Source organism: Phymastichus coffea, unplaced genomic scaffold (genome assembly GCF_024137745.1).
Source record: "Phymastichus coffea isolate CEN01 unplaced genomic scaffold, Cenicafe_Pcof_1.1 PCOF00188, whole genome shotgun sequence".
Lineage (NCBI taxonomy): Eukaryota > Metazoa > Arthropoda > Insecta > Hymenoptera > Eulophidae > Phymastichus > Phymastichus coffea.
This window is the reverse complement of record NW_026706999.1, coordinates 161,890-179,664: the sequence shown is the minus strand read 5'-3', so window position 1 is coordinate 179,664 and position 17,775 is coordinate 161,890. Positions and strand designations below refer to the sequence as shown.

General features: G+C 34.6%; 5 protein-coding genes across 8 annotated transcripts; 3 read left to right on the top strand and 2 right to left on the bottom strand.

Moving 5' to 3' along the window:
* Positions 1–60: 60 nt before the first annotated feature.
* LOC131673647 (dehydrogenase/reductase SDR family member 4) lies at positions 61–1,744 on the top strand. 2 transcript variants are annotated; one of them, XM_058951798.1, is made up of 6 exons: positions 61–80; positions 221–533; positions 614–791; positions 869–1,093; positions 1,165–1,299; positions 1,371–1,744. In XM_058951798.1, the coding sequence occupies exons 2-6, from the start codon at positions 424–426 to the stop codon at positions 1,539–1,541; spliced, it is 819 nt and encodes a 272-aa protein (XP_058807781.1). In that variant the 5' UTR covers positions 61–80; positions 221–423; the 3' UTR covers positions 1,542–1,744. The 2 variants fall into 2 exon arrangements, with proteins under 2 accessions (XP_058807781.1, XP_058807780.1); XM_058951797.1 differs by lacking the exon at positions 61–80 and having other exon boundaries at positions 256–297; positions 392–533.
* On the bottom strand, positions 1,738–3,420 carry LOC131673646 (peptidyl-prolyl cis-trans isomerase E). Its single transcript, XM_058951796.1, has 4 exons — positions 3,259–3,420; positions 2,625–2,794; positions 2,173–2,535; positions 1,738–2,075 (listed from the first exon to the last, which is right to left on the bottom strand). The coding sequence occupies exons 1-4, from the start codon at positions 3,293–3,295 to the stop codon at positions 1,758–1,760; spliced, it is 888 nt and encodes a 295-aa protein (XP_058807779.1). The 5' UTR covers positions 3,296–3,420; the 3' UTR covers positions 1,738–1,757.
* Positions 3,421–3,523: 103 nt separating this feature from the next.
* Positions 3,524–5,819, top strand: LOC131673644 (succinate-semialdehyde dehydrogenase, mitochondrial). Of its 2 annotated transcripts, none has more exons than XM_058951793.1 (2): positions 3,524–3,684; positions 4,117–5,819. In XM_058951793.1, the coding sequence occupies exon 2, from the start codon at positions 4,143–4,145 to the stop codon at positions 5,664–5,666; it is 1,524 nt and encodes a 507-aa protein (XP_058807776.1). In that variant the 5' UTR covers positions 3,524–3,684; positions 4,117–4,142; the 3' UTR covers positions 5,667–5,819. The 2 variants fall into 2 exon arrangements, with proteins under 2 accessions (XP_058807776.1, XP_058807775.1); XM_058951792.1 differs by having other exon boundaries at positions 3,526–3,684; positions 4,126–5,819.
* Positions 5,820–6,008: 189 nt separating this feature from the next.
* On the bottom strand, positions 6,009–9,139 carry LOC131673645 (lipid droplet-regulating VLDL assembly factor AUP1-like). Of its 2 annotated transcripts, XM_058951794.1 has the most exons (5): positions 8,965–9,139; positions 8,720–8,857; positions 8,294–8,614; positions 7,123–8,033; positions 6,009–7,042 (listed from the first exon to the last, which is right to left on the bottom strand). In XM_058951794.1, the coding sequence occupies exons 3-5, from the start codon at positions 8,332–8,334 to the stop codon at positions 6,801–6,803; spliced, it is 1,194 nt and encodes a 397-aa protein (XP_058807777.1). In that variant the 5' UTR covers positions 8,335–8,614; positions 8,720–8,857; positions 8,965–9,139; the 3' UTR covers positions 6,009–6,800. The 2 variants fall into 2 exon arrangements, with proteins under 2 accessions (XP_058807777.1, XP_058807778.1); XM_058951795.1 differs by lacking the exon at positions 8,720–8,857 and having other exon boundaries at positions 8,965–9,085.
* Positions 9,140–9,205: 66 nt separating this feature from the next.
* On the top strand, positions 9,206–13,223 carry LOC131673643 (TBC1 domain family member 14-like). Its single transcript, XM_058951790.1, has 2 exons — positions 9,206–9,555; positions 9,667–13,223. Exon 2 carries the CDS (start codon positions 9,769–9,771, stop codon positions 11,572–11,574), a length of 1,806 nt encoding a protein of 601 aa, XP_058807773.1. The 5' UTR covers positions 9,206–9,555; positions 9,667–9,768; the 3' UTR covers positions 11,575–13,223.
* The last annotated feature ends 4,552 nt before the right edge of the window (positions 13,224–17,775 follow it).

Genomic DNA, 17,775 nt, shown 5'->3' with positions numbered 1-17,775 from the left:
TATTTACTTTTTTACTGTTAATATTACACAGTCTATTCCAGTCTATTTCAGTCATTGCATTTATATATTGCGATTTAATTGTAATAATAAATTTTATTTATTGTGATTTTCATGCAGATTATCAAAAATTTTTTTTTAATAAATACTGAAATCACTATCTGCGTTGAGTGTCTGAAAAATGAACAAAAAAAAATTAACGTTATTGTTTTAATTTATTTAGGCAATTCATATTTTGGCGCTTGAGAATATGACCAGTGCCGGTTAACTAGTTTTGCAATATAAGCACCGTCTTTATCAGTGAGCGCACGATCTTGTTTTTGCGTTTGTGTATTTATGTACTTTTTTAAACTGTAATCGTGTTTACATGCCAACTGTCCACCGTCGAGTATAGTGAGTAAGCATATTTCACAAGGAAAAATTATCATGTTACGCATAGCAATGGATCAAGTCGTCCGTGGTTTAACGAGTTCCTCCAAAATGTTGTGCCGGAGATTAGAAGGAAAAGTGGCAATTGTCACAGCATCTACACAAGGGTATTAATATTATTTTTGTAAATAATATAATTTTTTTGTTTTTTGACATGAGCATTGTGTGTTCGTAATTTTGATTTCAGCATCGGTTTATCTGTAGCTCGTCGGCTTGCTCAAGAAGGTGCCAAGGTTGTAATAAGTAGCAGAAGGGAAGCAAATGTTAATGGTGCAGTTGATCAGTTAAAAAAAGAAGGACTTGATGTTTCTGGCATTACATGCCATGTTGGAAAAGCTGAGGACAGGAAAAAACTCTTAAATGAGGTATAAACATACTATATTTCAAAATTTTGTTCAATTTTAAATGTAACTTCAGGAATTGTACAATCTGTTTCAAAAAGGCTGTGTCAAAATATGGTGGTTTAGACATCCTTGTTCCAAATGCAGCAGCAAACCCAACAATGGGTCCAGTACTTGACACTAGCGAGACTGTTTGGGATAAAATATTTGAAATTAATGTCAAAAGTACGTTCCTACTGATGAAAGAGTCATTGCCATTATTGAAAAATAGTAAATCACCTTCAATTATTATTATGTCATCAATTGCAGGATATCAGCCATTCAGTGTATGTATAAAATTAAATAAAATGCTTTGCTATATTTTTTTTAATATATTTTTTACTTTTATTTTTTGTAGGTACTTGGAGTTTATTCCATTAGCAAAACAACTTTATTAGCACTTACAAAAACTGTTGCTGAAGAATTAGCAGGAGATGGTATAAGAGTTAATTGTATTGCTCCTGGTGTTATAAAAACTAAATTTTCTGAACCTGTAAGCTCATAAGTCATAAAATGAATCTATTAGTTGTCAATTGTACATTTATTAGTATAAATATTTCCCAGATGTATTCTGATGAAGGGGCTCTTGAGACAACACTTTCTCTCATTCCAATGCAAAGATTAGGAACTCCAGATGAAATTGGAGCAGTTGCAGCATTTTTAGCAAGTGAGGATGCTTCTTATATTACTGGAGAGACCATTATAGCTGCTGGAGGAATGAAATCTAGGCTTTAGATACCGTAAGTCGTGATCATAGTGATCAAATTTAAAATTAAACAAGACTATAAATATGTAAATTTTGATCACGGCTACAATAGAAATAGTACATTGTATATTTTAAATTAACAGGCATAAGGGATTTATGTAAATATGTAAAAGTTTTATACATTTATTTTATTAAAAAATATTTTATATTCAAGTAAAATCTATAAAAAATATCTAAAATTAATATTATGTCAATTCTCCACAAGATGAAATCATAACTTTATGTGTAGGCGTACCGCCTTTTGTTCCGTATTTTTCCATTTTTTTTAAAACGTCTAATCCACTAAGAACATGTCCAAATACAACATGTTTTCCATCGAGCCATTCTGTGCGTGCTGTACAAAGAAAAAATTGTGAACCATTTGTGTTTCGTCCTGAGTTAGCCATTGATAAGGTTCCTGGTCCTGTATGTTTCAGCTCAAAATTTTCATCTTCAAACTTTTGCCCATAAATAGATTTACCACCAGTTCCATTGTGATTTGTAAAATCTCCTCCTTGACACATCTAATATTTGATTAAGGAAATCTATTTGTTCTTAAAAAAGGGAATAAAATTGATATAACAGACATAAATTAGTTATTGGATTTAAAAAAAAGGATACAAATTCTGGAATGATTCTATGAAATATACTGCCTTGGTAACCATAGCCTTTTTCATGAGTGCATAAACATCTAAAATTCTCTGCAGTTTTTGGTACAATGTCTGCTCTCAGCATCATAATTATCCTACCTAATTCTTGTTTGCCAATGCTTATATCAAAGTACACTTGAGGATTTTGTTTTCCTTTTTTACCAGAGTTTTCATCATCTTGTTTAGATGTTTCATTATTTTTTTCTAAAGTTTCACCTGCATGTTCTTGCAGCCAGACATCATCAGCCCAAACAGGTTTTGAAGAACCTTCTTTAATTTTTTGGGGCTTGGCTATATTTACCCTGATTGTACGCCCAAACAATTCCGAATCATTCTGCACAGAAAAAAAAATGTTTACCTTGTAAGTTCATTTATCTGATAACATTTGTAGACTGAAACCAAACTTATCACATTTAGACTTACCATGTTATCAATAGCAGCAGCAGCATCTTCCGCAGTTTCAAATTCTATAAAAGCAAATCCTCTGTGTTTTTCCGATTCATAATCTAATGGAATTTGAATATCAACTATTTCTCCAAAAGGGATGAAGGCTGCATTTAGTATTTTTTCATCTACTTCTTCTGCTAAACCACCTGAATGATAAAGTGATATACATTATAAAATTTTTATTTTATAACTTTTGGAAATTTCACAAGTTATTCACGTATTTTTCATTCTTATTTATCTTGGTATTAAGTGATTTTATCCTTGTAGCAGATTATATAGCAATAAATCATTGAGGGATAAGTACAATTAAGCTTTGTACTATTTATATTTTATTTACAGTTTGAAAGAATACAGAACTTATTTTAATTTCTTCAGGTTACTATTATAATTTTTTTTTTAAATTCCAAAGCAATACATTTTTAAAAAATACTTACAATGGCATTTTTGACAATAAGAAAATATTCATAAATCACAAAATGAATGAAGAATAATATAATTTTTAAAAAAACTTTTTAAGTCATGCAGCATTGATCGTGATGCATTGCATCTTTGAAACGTAATGAAATTTATTTATTAATTAATTAATATAAAAAATATCGATACTACGCACCAACATATATCGTTCTTTTAGCATTTTGTACACTCATTTTTATGAAATAACAGTTACTATTTATGTTTATTAGTAATTAAAATATTTTGTTAATCGACAGCAACGTCGACGTACTACTGTTGTCAATGTCGGAAAATTACAAATGAGGTTAGCTTTTGAGAGTCAATAGAGTGTACATATACGTGTAGGTCGTAAATATATAGGTATATTCTCCGCATTTAAAGCGAAGCGAAATTGATACAGATAAGCAGACGGTTTAGTCGTCTGCTTGTTTTGCTGGCCGACAATTTGTCAAGAGCTGATAATAAATATCTTCATAAGGATTAGTCAATGTACAGAGGCTGATAGTTAAGAGAAAGCAGTGGAACTGTGAAGAAGAATTTTTATTTTAGTATTCGCACAATATAAAGATTTTGTTGAATAGAGGTATGAATATTTGCATATATACACTCACCTACATGGTATAAATTGATATGACTTTCGTAATTGTCTTTTGATTAACACTTTGAATTCACTTATTTCAATATTTAAATTTAGTTACATTATAATGCAATCAAAAGTATATTAACAACAATTTTGCAAAATATTGTTCATTTTATTTATCAATTAAACATTTTTTTAATATTAAGAACATTAATTAAAAAGAACGTTATTCATTATTAATAATTTGGATCATTAAACATCAATCTTTAAATTTGGAAAAATCAATCAGTATTTTTATAAATTGCATTTCATTAAATAAAAATTTTTAGTTAGAATATAATTTATTTACTAATTTATTATATGAACCATTTTTAATTTGAAATATCCTGAAATCTTTTTAAAAAGTATATTGGTACAATATTGATTTAATACTAGATTTTGTAGATTTTTAGATTGTCAAGATGCTAAGTCGATTATCACCAATTCAATCAAACTGCTCAAAATCATTGAGTTTACTAAGCAGAGCAATGAGCATAAAAAAAAATTTGGCATATATTGATGGAAAATGGGTTGGAGCAACCAGTGGAAAAACTTTTCCAGTTATGAATCCAGTAGATTGTTCAATCATAGATTGCGTTCCAGATATGGATGTTATGGATACTCGTTTAGCAATTGATGCTGCTGCCAAAGCATTCCAAACTTTTAAGAAAACTATTGCTAAAGAACGCAGTGATATGCTAAGAGCTTGGTATAACTTAATGATTAAACATTCAGAAGAAATTGCTGCAGTCATGACCAAAGAAAATGGAAAATCTTTGGATGAATCTTGTGGTGAAGTAAGGTATGGTAACTCTTTTGTTGAATGGTTTGCTGAAGAAGCTAGAAGAATCAATGGGGAAGTTTTACAATCACCTTTTAAAAATAGAGAATTGTTTTTAATGAAACAACCTGTTGGTGTTGCTGCTTTTATTACTCCATGGAACTTTCCTCATGCGATGATTACAAGAAAAGCTGGAGCAGCTATAGCTGCAGGTTGTACTTGTGTAATCAAGCCATCTGAGGATACTCCTCTGACTGCATTACTGTTGGCTTATTTAGCTGAAGAAGCTGGATTTCCTCCTGGAGTTATCAATGTCTTAACAACAAGCTTGGAAAATTCAGTTGCAGTTGGTCAAGAATTATGTCAAAATCCCAAAGTTAGAGCTCTTTCATTCACAGGATCTACTGCAGTTGGAAAAATTTTGTATAAACAATGTGCTGACACAATGAAGCGTCTCAGTCTTGAGTTAGGTGGCAATGCTCCTTTTATTGTCTTTGAATCAGCAGATATTAACTCAGCAGTATCAGGAGCAATGTCCAGTAAATTCAGAAATTCAGGACAAACATGTGTTTCAGCTAATAGGTTTTATATCCATGCAAAAATATATGATGAATTTATGACCAAGTTCTTGACTAAAGTAGAGAACCAGATAAAGATGGGAGATGGAAGTAAAAAAGGAGTGACACATGGGCCTTTAATCAAAGAAAGCCAGTTCAAAATAGTTAATAATCTTGTAAATGATGCCAAAGCAAAAGGAGCAACAGTACACTGTGGTGGTAAACCTTTGTTAGAAGTTGGTCCTCTGTTTTATGCTCCTACTGTAATTACTGATGTCACTAGAGATATGGAAATATATTCAAAGGAAATCTTTGGTCCTGTAGCTGTGATACACAAGTTTAATGATGAAGAGGAAGTCTTACAACATGCTAATGAAACCCCTGTTGGATTAGCTGGATACTTCTTTTCTAAGGATATCTCACAAATCTTTCGAGTTGCAAGAAACTTGGAAGTAGGAATGATTGGAGTTAATGAAGGATTAATTTCATGCACAGAAGCAGCTTTTGGTGGAGTTAAAGAGTCTGGTATAGGAAGGGAGGGTTCTAGTCATGGTATAGATGAGTATGTTGATATCAAATATGTTTGTCTTGGAAATGTTGAACACTAAATGATTTGCGAACAACATACGTGTTCTATAATGGAAAGATTCATGTTATGAAAAAGAGAAAAACATGTGATTGTTTAAGAATTTAATCAAATCTGAAAAAGATCAAATAATAAGTAATAATAGGATATTTTATTTTATATTAAAAATATAATTATATTTTCTACAGATATCCAATAGTATTGAATAAGTTTTTTTAAATTCCTTAGATATTTAGTTTGAACATCAAAATTATTCCATAAATTTAAGATTCATTCAAGCTTTCTATTTTTTTAAAATTAGTTCATGTAGAGTTTTGCATTATAAAAAAAAGTATTTCTAATGTTAAAACATTTTCACTATACAAGGATCAACAGTATACCTCAGATTTAATTAGATTTAATTTTATACACATTTAAACGAGAAAACGAATTCATGATATATGGTTATAATGAGAAATTACAAACATATCATAAAAATGGAAGATTATAACTGTAAGAATTTTGAGTCACTTTACAAAACTATTGTTAAAGATAATGAATATTTTCAACTATATTGCATAAACTAATTAAATTATTATCTGTACTGAAATAATTGTTAAGATAATTAAAACTCTGCAAGACAATAACTGTATAGTAATCATAATTTTTATGTTGATTTGTGAAAAATTGCATGTATGAAAATAATTGCATTAATCATTATTGTTACATCCCTAAACAGTAAAAATATTATTTGATATATTGTTTGCTTTTCACGATTAATACTATTATTCTCATTCTCTTAATGTACATTTAAAAGAATGTGAAAATATTACTGTAGTTTCATCGTAAACTTAAGTCATTTTTTTACTCTGAAAAAAATAAGCATTTCACATTCCTTTAAAAAAATTGTTGTTTTAAAAGAAATTCGCTTAAGTGCAAATGATATTTGATTAATATTTGAATATAAATACCAGAATGATCAATCAATATAGTTTTCCATATATATACAGTCTTCCAAAGGGGAGCAATATATCCAATTTTATGTAACAAGGTTTTGTGCAAGAAATAACTAAATTACAAATAAGCATATTGTATTCGTGAGATGTAATAGTAAATACATTACAACAAAAAACGCTTTTTTACACTTTTTCTGAGATTTGACGCTCGAATTAAAGCGTCAACAGTCTTTCAATCCATGTTTTTCAATATACCTTTCCCTTGCTTCAGCAATCATTTTTGTTTTTCTTTCTTGAAAAGTTAATGCTGTATTGCTGGGGCTGCTTGGTTTTGATGCAGAAACAGAGTGTTTGCTTCTAGAACTGCTTGGTGTTGACGACGTGGTGGGTGCTGGTTCTGGAGTGTAAGTCACTATGCCGTCGAGAATGTTGGTAATTGTTACATCAGCATTTCTAGTTTTCACTGTAAATCAAATCAATTAGTTGTAAGTTCATCTGTAATAGGATATTCATATAAAATATTGATACATTTAAAATACTCACTAAGATCTCTAAGTATAACATTGTGCGGTACCCTTGGAAGAACTTCACTCACTTGTCGAACCATTCTTTGCATTTCAATGCTTGCTACAATTTGTGATCCACCTATACCAGGACTTTGGGAGGTTCTGCTATGAACTCTTTCTCTTATATATCGTTTTTCGTATTCAGTCTTATCCGAAACTGTATGCACACTTGTCTGAATATTCAAAGATTGAGCAATTTCTTTTTCAACTTCTCTTACAAGAATGTCAGCATCAGTATTCCTTCTAACTTTAAGAAACTTCACAGTAAAAACGGTATAAGGAACAAACATGAACCACATGACATCCGTCCACCAAGTTGTAGCAATAGAGGTAAGTCTTATATCAACGAATTCAGGTCGTGATGCTTTGAGGACAACAGGTTGAACTGAAGGTTCTATGGTAAAAGGCCAAGTATTAAATTTCAACAATGCTTTACGACTATTTGTTGCACTGAACTCTGGTTGCAGAGCAATGCCAGTTTTAGAACTTGGTAAAAATTGCTTTATTTCTGCAACTAAAGCATCTTTACTGTTCATGTCCATCTTCTGTAAACCAAAAGCATTGCTCAATGCTTCTGGGAAATTTGAAAGACTTGGTGTCACCGTATCTGCAGCTGTTGCAAGAACAAAGTCATCCAGTGCAGAAATGTTGTTAGCAATAATGATGCGTGCTTGTTCATTTCTTTTCTCTCCATTGGGATCAACTTTCACAATAATTCCAAATACAAAAGCAAGACCACGATTGAGGAAAGATCTAAGGATTTGACAATCTGGTAAGACAGTAGCAAAAAGCCACAGTTGCAGGCAAACCAGAAATCTAAGTAGAATAAGTGCTAGTCCAACAGGTATGTAAATCAGTATAGAAAAGAGTTTCCATCCACCAGGGAACCTGAAACGTTGAAATAGAAAGTTGACATATGCATATTTCTCAAAGAATTTGTTAATATAGTCCAAGATGTTCCTGAAAATCATTCATATTTTTAGTGATTGCAACTTTTAGCGTAAAAAATTAGAAAAAACATGGCGCGCGCAGTGATAAACGATGTATTCACGACTCATGAAGGGGAATCAAGTGCAAGACTAGGTAATTCAGAAAATTGCTAAATCAGAACGATGGATTTAAATAAATACACTGACGTCACGGCTCACCTGCTCTCATCGAACAGTTCTTTGATTTCAATTTGTGACATTTCTCATGAAAAACATCTGTTACGATGAGGTTGACCTTTTTATGGGGGGTGATCCACTACTCGATCATCGAGCACCCAACCGATCTATCACGATATCAGGAGGTCCAAGCAGATGGAAGTTTCTTTAATTCTAGCTCTAAAAAAATTCTGATTTTTCGTCACTCAAGTTCTCCCACTAACGTTTAGGATGACCTTCTATTTCATGATCAGCTGTTCAAAGCTTTTGCCACACTCGCGCGATTTCACTCTATAGGTGTGTTCTCATTGTTGCCAGTTACCACTAAGATTTAAAAAATTATAGTGTTTTATCATATGGATAATACAATTTTCACGAAGAACCCGATAAAGTTTTACTGATATAAAAACTCGCGCCTTAAACTATTACCTGTTTGTAATTGATTGTTCATGCGTCAGATCGAGCTTTCATTGTAAGTCAAAAAATATACATCAACTTTTTTATTACGGTTTTCTACATCATCTATTTGCTTATCGCAGTTTTAAGTGATAATTTTTCAAACACATCCTTCAAATATTAGTTTTACAAAATAAAAAATATTTGTATGAAAACTGTTTTACAAAACTTCTATATTTTCAAAGAAATAATACTATTCTTTTGATATAGGGACTTACCTAGAATTTTGTATAGGAAAATTTTTTTTCATTTGTAACCTCACAAATTCATCTCGTACTTTTATTTCAGATCAAATCATGTTGAAAAATTGATGACATTAATATTTAAAAACAAGAAAAACACATACTTTGATAGTAAACATACTTTAATTTATAACACGTTGACATCTTTCACTGCCATCTAGAGAGATGGTGGGAGAGGGAGAAGAGAGCTGGGGAATTTCCCCAAGAATTTAAGAAGTAGCTTCGTCCATAGTTAGAACACGGGCGAAAGTTCGTCGTTCAAAGCAGTAAAAATGTAAATTTAATAGCAATGTGATACCGCATTCAGAGACAACATGTTGAAAAACAAATATCAAAGTCAATGGCGAAACACACTCGCGTAAAGGTCTCGCGAGTTTATGAATTGATCTCTTGAAAAAAAGAATTTCATATGTTGCACAGAGTTTATTCTTCGCATGCGTAAGCGATAAAATTGTATATATCATCACAAGTACGGCGGACGTGCTTGCTAAGAGATTAATTTGTTCTGGTGAGCATTTTATTCTCATTCATATCAGTGTAGGCTGCAAGTGGAAAAATAAGGCTTTGGTAAGATTAATTTATAAAGTTGAAATATTCAATGAATGAGTTTGAAATGACAGCTGTCGATCGTGTGCATGAGTAATTACTTGTCTGACGTTTTTACTTTTTTCCTTGTAGCAAATTCAAGTATAAGGTGTGAGAGTAATGGCAGCTGGAAAAGTAATCTCGAAAAGGTACCAAATTGTCGTTAGTAGCAGGTGAGCCAGCTCATTCACTATCATGAAAACGCCCCCATCACAACCTCAAAACGGTGGAGGTGGTACTGCCACAATTGCTGTCAAAAATGGAGATGAGAATAATACTCGTTATCCTCGTACTGTCAAGTCCAACAATTACATCAATGGTGCTCCAAAAATAGGTAAACAGCAATTGGTTTCTCTAAATGGTGATTCAATTTGCTGCAACAGTGTAAACAACGATGAAGCCTTAGCTTGTGATGTGACACCAGCACCAACAAAAACTAAGACCAAAGCATTATGCGTGCATATCAGAGAGAACAAATGGTACGATGCTGGCAACGTCGTATCAGTAGGAGTTGCTGGAACGAGCTTGAACAAGGCTCTGGAAAGTATGTCTTTGGCTTATAGTCCAACAACAAAAACTATATATTCTCTGGATGAGGTACCAATGATAAATGGTAAAGAGTTGTCTCATTCTGGTGACTCATTACCCACCCTACGAATAGAGATCGACACCTGCTTGACTAAAGAAGACTTGCAGAATAGTAGCAATAATAGTTCTAGAAATAGTTTACCTCGTTCGTGCAGCAGCACAGTGTCATCTCTTAGTGAGTGTTCACCAGCCAATAGTCTAGTGGGCAGCAATGATGATTCACAAGTCTCTCCCAAGTCCAATAAGTCATGGATTCTCAACTCAGGTTTCATGAAAAATGTGTTCTCTTGGAAGGCCAAAGATCCATCACAAACGCAGCCAAACAGCCCATCTCGTAACTCTGATAAAATAGGTGGTAGTCTTGCACTTATCCAGCAGTGTCGACCAGCCAATTTACCGGCAAAAAGCGCAACGGAGGAGGAGAATCACCGTCGCCAGTATAATGCCATTCTTGAAGCTGCACGCAAACGAGAACAGCGAGAGGAGCGTGAACGGCGTCTTCAACGAGAAATGCAACTGCGAGAAGAAGAACGGCTAGCCGAGGATTCGCAGACATGGACTGGGCAAGTGCTTCCTCGCTTTGACATCGTCAAAGACACCAAAAAGGTTCGCGACCTATGGTGGCGAGGTCTACCACCGAGCATCCGTGGTAGAGTCTGGAGATTGGCAATTCACAACAGCCTGAATTTGACTCCGCATCTGTACAATTTATGTCTGGACCGAGCTATGTCGAATCCACAAAACGAGAGCCTCGCTTCCATTAAACTCGACGTCTCACGAACTTTTCCGACTCTATGCGTTTTCCAAAACGGTGGTCCACTATCCGAGAGCTTGCAGGGTATCTTGGCAGCTTATGCGGTTTATCGGCCTGACATTGGTTATGTACAAGGCATGAGTTTCATCGGAGGGGTGCTGTCGCTAAACATGGACGCGCCAGACGCTTTTATCTGTTTCGCTAATTTGCTCAACCGGCCTTGTCATCTCGCCGCCTTCACTCTCGATCAGCGACAGATGGGCGTCTACTACAAAGCCTACTCCAACGCTCTGGCTAATAAATTGCCAAAGGTCTATGCCCACTTCCTCGCTTCGGGTCTTACTCCCGACCTCTACCTCCTTGACTGGCTGTTCACCATTTACGCCAAGTCTATGCCACTGGACGTCGCCTCTCGAATTTGGGATGTGTTTCTACGTGATGGAGACGAATTTTTGTTTAGAACAGCACTTGGAGTTTTGCACCTATACCAGGATGAGCTACTGAAGATGGATTTTGTCAGAGGAGCGCAGTTCTTGACGAGACTACCTGAGAACATGCAGGCGGACGCGTTGTTCAACAGTATTAGTCAAATGTCAACGGTCATCGGAACGACCACCTTCCAGCAGATGTTGGCGCAAATTTCTGCCACGGCTACGTGAATCCGAATATCTTTCGCGCGTAACTTTGGTTTCTGAGATGACAATGATGATGTTTCAAGGGTAAGAAAGTTCCATTGGCCGCGGGACAAACGTTTAGCTTTTTATTGAGGTTGATTGAGTCGGTCAAGTCAAAATGGATAATGGTTTTTATTGATCATCATTACAGATCTTTTACTGCCACTTATTATCCGTGTATATCACATATTTTTTTTAGTTTGTTGCCGGTGTCTATTTGCATTACAATCTTTGTAATATATTTATATTTATTTGTTTAATCTGTACAGTTATTGCTACATTATCTAAGTTTATCTCGAATTATTTCTATGTACTCATTGCAATCGCATGTGAAATAAGTATAAATACGAATAATTTTATTTACACTCGAATATATTTTAATATGTTTTGTCTGTTGACGTACTAATTTTACTATAATTGAATATTTATGCACTTGTGTGATACATTCCAATACTGATGGAACTTTCTGACTCGATCAATTTGAGCGAATCGTTTGGCTGATTGATCTTTTGCGTTGCGACAGAGAGGAAACAAAAATAAACGCTATAGTACTGAATCTAGTGCCAAGTTTCCTAAACGTGCACGCTTTTATCAGCTTTTTTTCTCATTGCGGACGAGAATCTCGGTAGTTTTTTAAACGGTTTACACGTATTTTTTAACTATGTGATAACTGAGAGGAATTATTAAAAGCTGTAACTTTAAGAAACCTCGTGGTTCGAAAAAAATAAACGTAGTGTATATTTTTCGTTTGTACGAGAATCATTTTACAAAAGTTATTTCTATCTATTTTCATCCACCAAGTCTAGGCATTAGGATATAAAGTAATGAAAATAATGCTCGTTTTTGCTGAGGATTGCTTTTTAAAAGCCAAAGAAAATTCATTCTACGCAGTTTGAGTGATCTCTTTTTTGATACGAAAGATGAACCGATAATGAATACTTTAATAGCAATATTTTGTGTATATTATGGTGATTTTTGTAAACTACGAGTTTTTTTCATTGTAGTGCTAAATAACGTGTTTAAAGCAGAACTCAAGCTTATCAAATGATTATTTTCACGCTATTATTGACATATCGAAAAAAAGAAAAAAATATAAAGCTCAGCAAGTCTGATCGTTTCAACGTTTGATAAAATTATAAATTGTGCAATATCGAACCTGTTTAAGATTGCTGTTAAACACCGTAATATTCAATTTCATCAAATTACATTTTGTTGTTTTTTTATTGTTATGAGTATGTTTTTTTGTTTATTTTATGTTATTTTAAGAAAAAATTGCAATAACGTGCAACGAAGAATTCTTAGAAAAAAAATATATAAATTGGAGTTAATAATTTGAGAATGCTTTAAATTGACCAGTGATCTGTGAACGTTTTATCATTTTCAATGAAGATTGTCTGCTCATTGAGTGTAATAAACGCGCGGTTATTGAACTATTGAGGGAGTCATTCAAGATGTCTGGGAGAATAATGTATCACGTGAAACATTGAAAAGTAGTAAATTGAGAGTTCACGAAAAATTTAAACGTACGGTAGTAAAGATTAGACTTATTTGATTTTTTTTATATAATTCAGAGGTCGACGATGATACATATTTTTGTAACACGCTCGAAGTGCGATAGTTTTGCTTAGAGCTGTGAAAAGCTACGTAGTAGTTTATTGGGGGGAGGGTAGGGGTGGGGGATAGAGATGAATACTCGTGATGAGTAATTGTGGACTGAAAATGAGGGAAGAATCAATCTGTCCATACAAGTGAAACATGCTCTTGCTCTAATATAACTCGACATATATAGCTAAAAACACATAAGATTGAAGCATAATAATTATATAAAAAAATATCACATACACGCGGTCACATAAAAAAGTCTATACATATATTTATCAAAGAAGCAATGCTGAGAAAGTAAAATAATATAATTATTTTCGTGCATCGTCTTATTGGTGTGGAAAACTGTCTAAAACTGAAAAGGAAAGAAGTAACCAGATCAGCTTGAGAACCGTCCTTAGTTTAAGGAGGTATATTTACCTACTACATATTTGCACGCAAATTATACGGAAAAGAATTTATAAGAAAATCAAAATATTGGAAGTAAAGAATCTTTTTTAGCAATACAAGTTTTAAGAGCACGTTAATTCGTTTACGTTTTTGTACATATTCGACATACTCGGTACACTCATACATTATTTTGCTTGTACTGTATTTTACAGAAAGAAGATCAATACATGCACCTGTAATTGCTTGTAATACATGTGACTAGATATTATATTTATAGATAACGATGTGATTCTGACTCTTGAAAGGAGGATAACAAAACTCGCGAATGCATGGCTTAGACTTCTACATGTATCAACTACGAAGTCGTATATTCTTTTTTCTATGTGCGTTACTTCGGTACTAAAAACGAATCCCGACGATTCCATTATTGTGTAGGCAACGAATATAGAGTCTAAAAATGCGACTACATTTCTAATGAAGAAATTTAGTCTAGGCTCGCTTTTGTTCGTTTTGAAAAAAAATTGATGCTTCGGAAACGTATACATTGATTAGCTAATATAAATGATACTGCAAGCAGGTGGAAGTGATGATAGATATTTACAATGCTATAATTGTTCAATTTGATTGAAAGTGAAACCTACTATCCTCTTTGAAGTTTCTAAACAAAGTAAAACCTTTGAAAAATGAAATATATTTGCGTACCTGTAAGTCTAATCACGGTATATTACACTTAAATTTGTCGAACGGTAAAATCATCTATACATCTTTATAGCACAAAAACAATACTTTTGATACATAGATTTAGTTATATCATCAAACATTGATATCTATAATTTTTGTTTATCACTTATTTCTAAAATGAAAAAGTAAATATTCGTCACTTTTATCAATCTCATACAGATGCACAGATGAAATTACTTGTCGAGAATATCCTTCAACTATAAATCATTGCTTCATGAAACAAAAATTCAACCTGCATCTAATCAAAGTTTACGAAGGAAAAGTGCTTTAGAATGTAAAAGTGGAATTTACAAGGTACAGGAGTATAGTAGCAATCATTAGAAAAAAGACGAAGAAAAAACATTAGGGAATATTTTTGAGCGAACTTTTCTCTGGTGATGAGTAGAAAATTCAGATTCGCTGGAAATGTAAAAAATTGAAGCACAGTAGCAAAGGTATTTTTGAAATACTCGGAAAAAGGAGCATTAGTCCTCGTGAAACTTTGACATTAGTACATCGACTTGTTAACTATTAAGTATATATGTATGTATGTATGTATGTATGTATGTATGTATGTATGTATGTATACGCGATCTGTGCGTTCTATAAATATTGTAAATAAGCTTTGTTATTTTTTATTACAAAGAAAAATAAGAAAATCAACTAATTGGTAATGGCATGAAATCATCTGATAATAATTTATAATCATCGCTTTCGAGCGCCATGTATTATGTATTATGTACCTTCGCTGAAGACGTGTGCCTAACCGAATGTACGAGACTCGCTCTATATCTATATAACTCTGTCTAAATACCCCCAAATATACACTGTGTATCTATCGAAACACATGCGTCGTATGATATATACGTATATATATCTACATCATCGGACAATACTCGAAAAATAAAAAAAATCCAGCCAAATTTTCTACGCGTGTGATTGCATCATATACGCGATCACGTACCGAGACGGCGAACGCGGGTTTGCGAGCGCTTTTCTTTTTAATTAGTTGATTATTCCACTTTGTTCGGTTCAATTTTATTTTTCTACTCTACGCTTAAATTGACTCGTTACTGAACACAATATTCACAGATAGATGTCTATTTTTACGAGTTTATTATATCTTAGATTAGTTGGAATAGTAGGTTATATTTTTTCGATAATAGAGTGGCGATATGGTAGCGCAAAATTAGATTATATATTTATGAAAAGGAATTATTTACGAGCTAGTTTATATAGACTTAGAAATGCATTTAATGGGACGATAGTTACTAAACTCATAAAATTAGTTTAGAAATCTATTTTTCGGCGTAGACGGGATGCAGATCAAACTATTTCATAAATCAAATGAAACAAAAGAGTTGGCTAGGAAGAGCACACACACATTGTGATAATAGAACGCAGTTTTATTATTCGATAGAACTGATCCAGTTTAGCAAAGTCGGTAACGGAATTATTTTCCGTGCATAATTTAACCGTGTGCAGCAGCGGCTGGACCAAAAGCTTGTTTAATTAACGTCAAAGTCGAAAAAAGAAAGGCGCTCTGATTTGGCGGTGAAACTATACTTGAAAACTCGAAACTCCGCGCGTAACGTCAGGGCTAATCATCATTAGCGCGCGCAAAAGTTTTCTCTGGGCGCCTATCGCATTGAAAGGCAGTCCGCGTTTCGCATTATAAACGCGGTTTCCCGTGTAAATATTGGCCACGTCTGCACACGGACAAGTAGGTTTAATCAGCGACCGGTCTGTGTTTAGCTTTTATCTGATTCTCTCGCGTTTATGGTTTTTCGAAATTCGCGAGCGGATAAGAGCCCCAATGCGACGAAAAAGAAGAGCGCTCGCGAGATAACGGCAAGTCTTCCTCTCTTTTTAGAAATGTTCGTTCTCCATATAAGGCAATTGACTTTGTACGCCTGTGCCCGTAAGGTTTTCATGTGCGCTCGTATCATTCGAGGACACGCTTTGCCCCTTTGTAGCGCGGAAACTGCAGCTGGCTTTTACTCGAAACGCAATAATTTAGCACAATTTGCTTTGCGTAAATTGCCAGCGACGAGGATAGTTGGAGAAACTCTTCGGGACGTATGATAATAAACACACAGGTGGGTTAATTTCGCAGGCGGCCGGTTTTCACGTGGCAAAGCGCAAATAGTGTCCTCGGAGAGTGTCACAGAGAGATAATGACGATGTACTACCTTTTGGCTTCCAAAATACCGTTTTTGTATGAATCCAATTGCGTTCACCGCGAAAGCTTTGGAGGCGAGACTGCGACGATTAAAACTCTATACCGAGGACCATTATACCTGCATGAGGATAGCAGCGAGGCAATAGTAACGTAACGTTGTAAATAAAAGAATAAACCCATGGTCCACACGATGATTACGTATATCCTCGAAGAGCAAAACACGCGCGCAACTTTTACTCTCAAACTATATACACGCCTGTGAATGACAAACTAAATTATACATCGTATATATGTATTTTCCTGTGTTGATTAATTTTCGATGCTAATATGGCGGTCGGCGAGAGAGGACGATTGCGATATGCACGAGAACAGCTCGCACTACGGATTACTATATATGCCCGTGCAGCTAATCTATATGCCTAGGAATTATTTTAGACGCGATGATTATCTGCCGAGCGTCGCAGCATTGCAAGAAAATATATTTATACATTATTTGTGAATGACTTTTCGGATGCACCGGCGAAGAACAATAAAGCATGATTATGAAATAATTGGCTTATTTTCTTGTTGCAATCCCACCTCTCGTACTCTAGGAAACGCCACTACTGCAATATTCAATCTTTCCTCGGTCTGGCATTGCTTACCTTGCGAATTGCAAAGTGAAAGGACTTTGCCAAGGAGACGTTAGTCTCCGATATCGATGAGAGAGTGCGCCACGGTGTCTTATTCCTCGAGAAATCGCCTGCCGGCAATTCAATCATAAAAACATAGCAACTTGAAAAAGGAAGGCTCTTCTTGCGATCGTTTCGACGAGCAATCGACTATAAGAATAAACAAACAACCAAGCGTTCCAATCGCAATCCTGGTGCGTCGGTCCGCGTGCACCTGATTACCATACGAAAGAAAAAACCTCGAGCGAGTCGGAGAGGATCGTCGAAGCAAAGCACGAAATACTTATCCCCTTACAGCATCGCTCAGCGCAAAACGAAATTCGCAAAATTCATACTCGGCGCGAGCTGTATACACTTGCCTCGCCGTCGCAAGATAGCAGGCGTATCGGATTTATTTGCTTGGCACACACACACACACACACACACACACACACACACACACTTGACTCGGAGGAGCTGCGATATGCAGGTATTTTCAGTTGACTCCGTGTTTGAATAGCTCAGCAAAGGCAGAGCGAAGAGCGGGCGATCGCATCTCGCGACCGCGAGCGCACAGCCTAGCTCGCGCTCGAAGTGCCGGGGCGCCAGGTTACAGATCGTTGGAGCGTAAAGTGCGCGGTG

Bases quoted from the DNA above. Each gene is read 5' to 3' on its own strand.
- LOC131673647 (XM_058951797.1), top strand. The intron at 792-868 runs GTATAAACATAC...TGTTTCAAAAAG, and splicing joins GGAAAAAACTCTTAAATGAG to GCTGTGTCAAAATATGGTGG. The intron at 1,300-1,370 runs GTAAGCTCATAA...AATATTTCCCAG, and splicing joins AAACTAAATTTTCTGAACCT to ATGTATTCTGATGAAGGGGC.
- LOC131673646 (XM_058951796.1), bottom strand. From the start codon at position 3,295: ATGAGTGTACAAAATGCTAAAAGAACGATATATGTTG. The intron at 2,536-2,624 runs GTAAGTCTAAAT...TTTTCTGTGCAG, and splicing joins CTGCTGCTATTGATAACATG to AATGATTCGGAATTGTTTGG. The intron at 2,076-2,172 runs GTATCCTTTTTT...ATCAAATATTAG, and splicing joins ATAGAATCATTCCAGAATTT to ATGTGTCAAGGAGGAGATTT.
- LOC131673644 (XM_058951793.1), top strand. From the start codon at position 4,143: ATGCTAAGTCGATTATCACCAATTCAATCAAACTGCTCAAAATCATTG.
- LOC131673645 (XM_058951794.1), bottom strand. From the start codon at position 8,334: ATGTCACAAATTGAAATCAAAGAACTGTTCGATGAGAGCAG. The intron at 8,034-8,293 runs GTGAGCCGTGAC...TCAACGTTTCAG, and splicing joins GAACTGTTCGATGAGAGCAG to GTTCCCTGGTGGATGGAAAC. The intron at 7,043-7,122 runs GTGAGTATTTTA...TTTGATTTACAG, and splicing joins TGTTATACTTAGAGATCTTA to TGAAAACTAGAAATGCTGAT.
- LOC131673643 (XM_058951790.1), top strand. From the start codon at position 9,769: ATGAAAACGCCCCCATCACAACCTCAAAACGGTGGAGGTGGTACTGCC.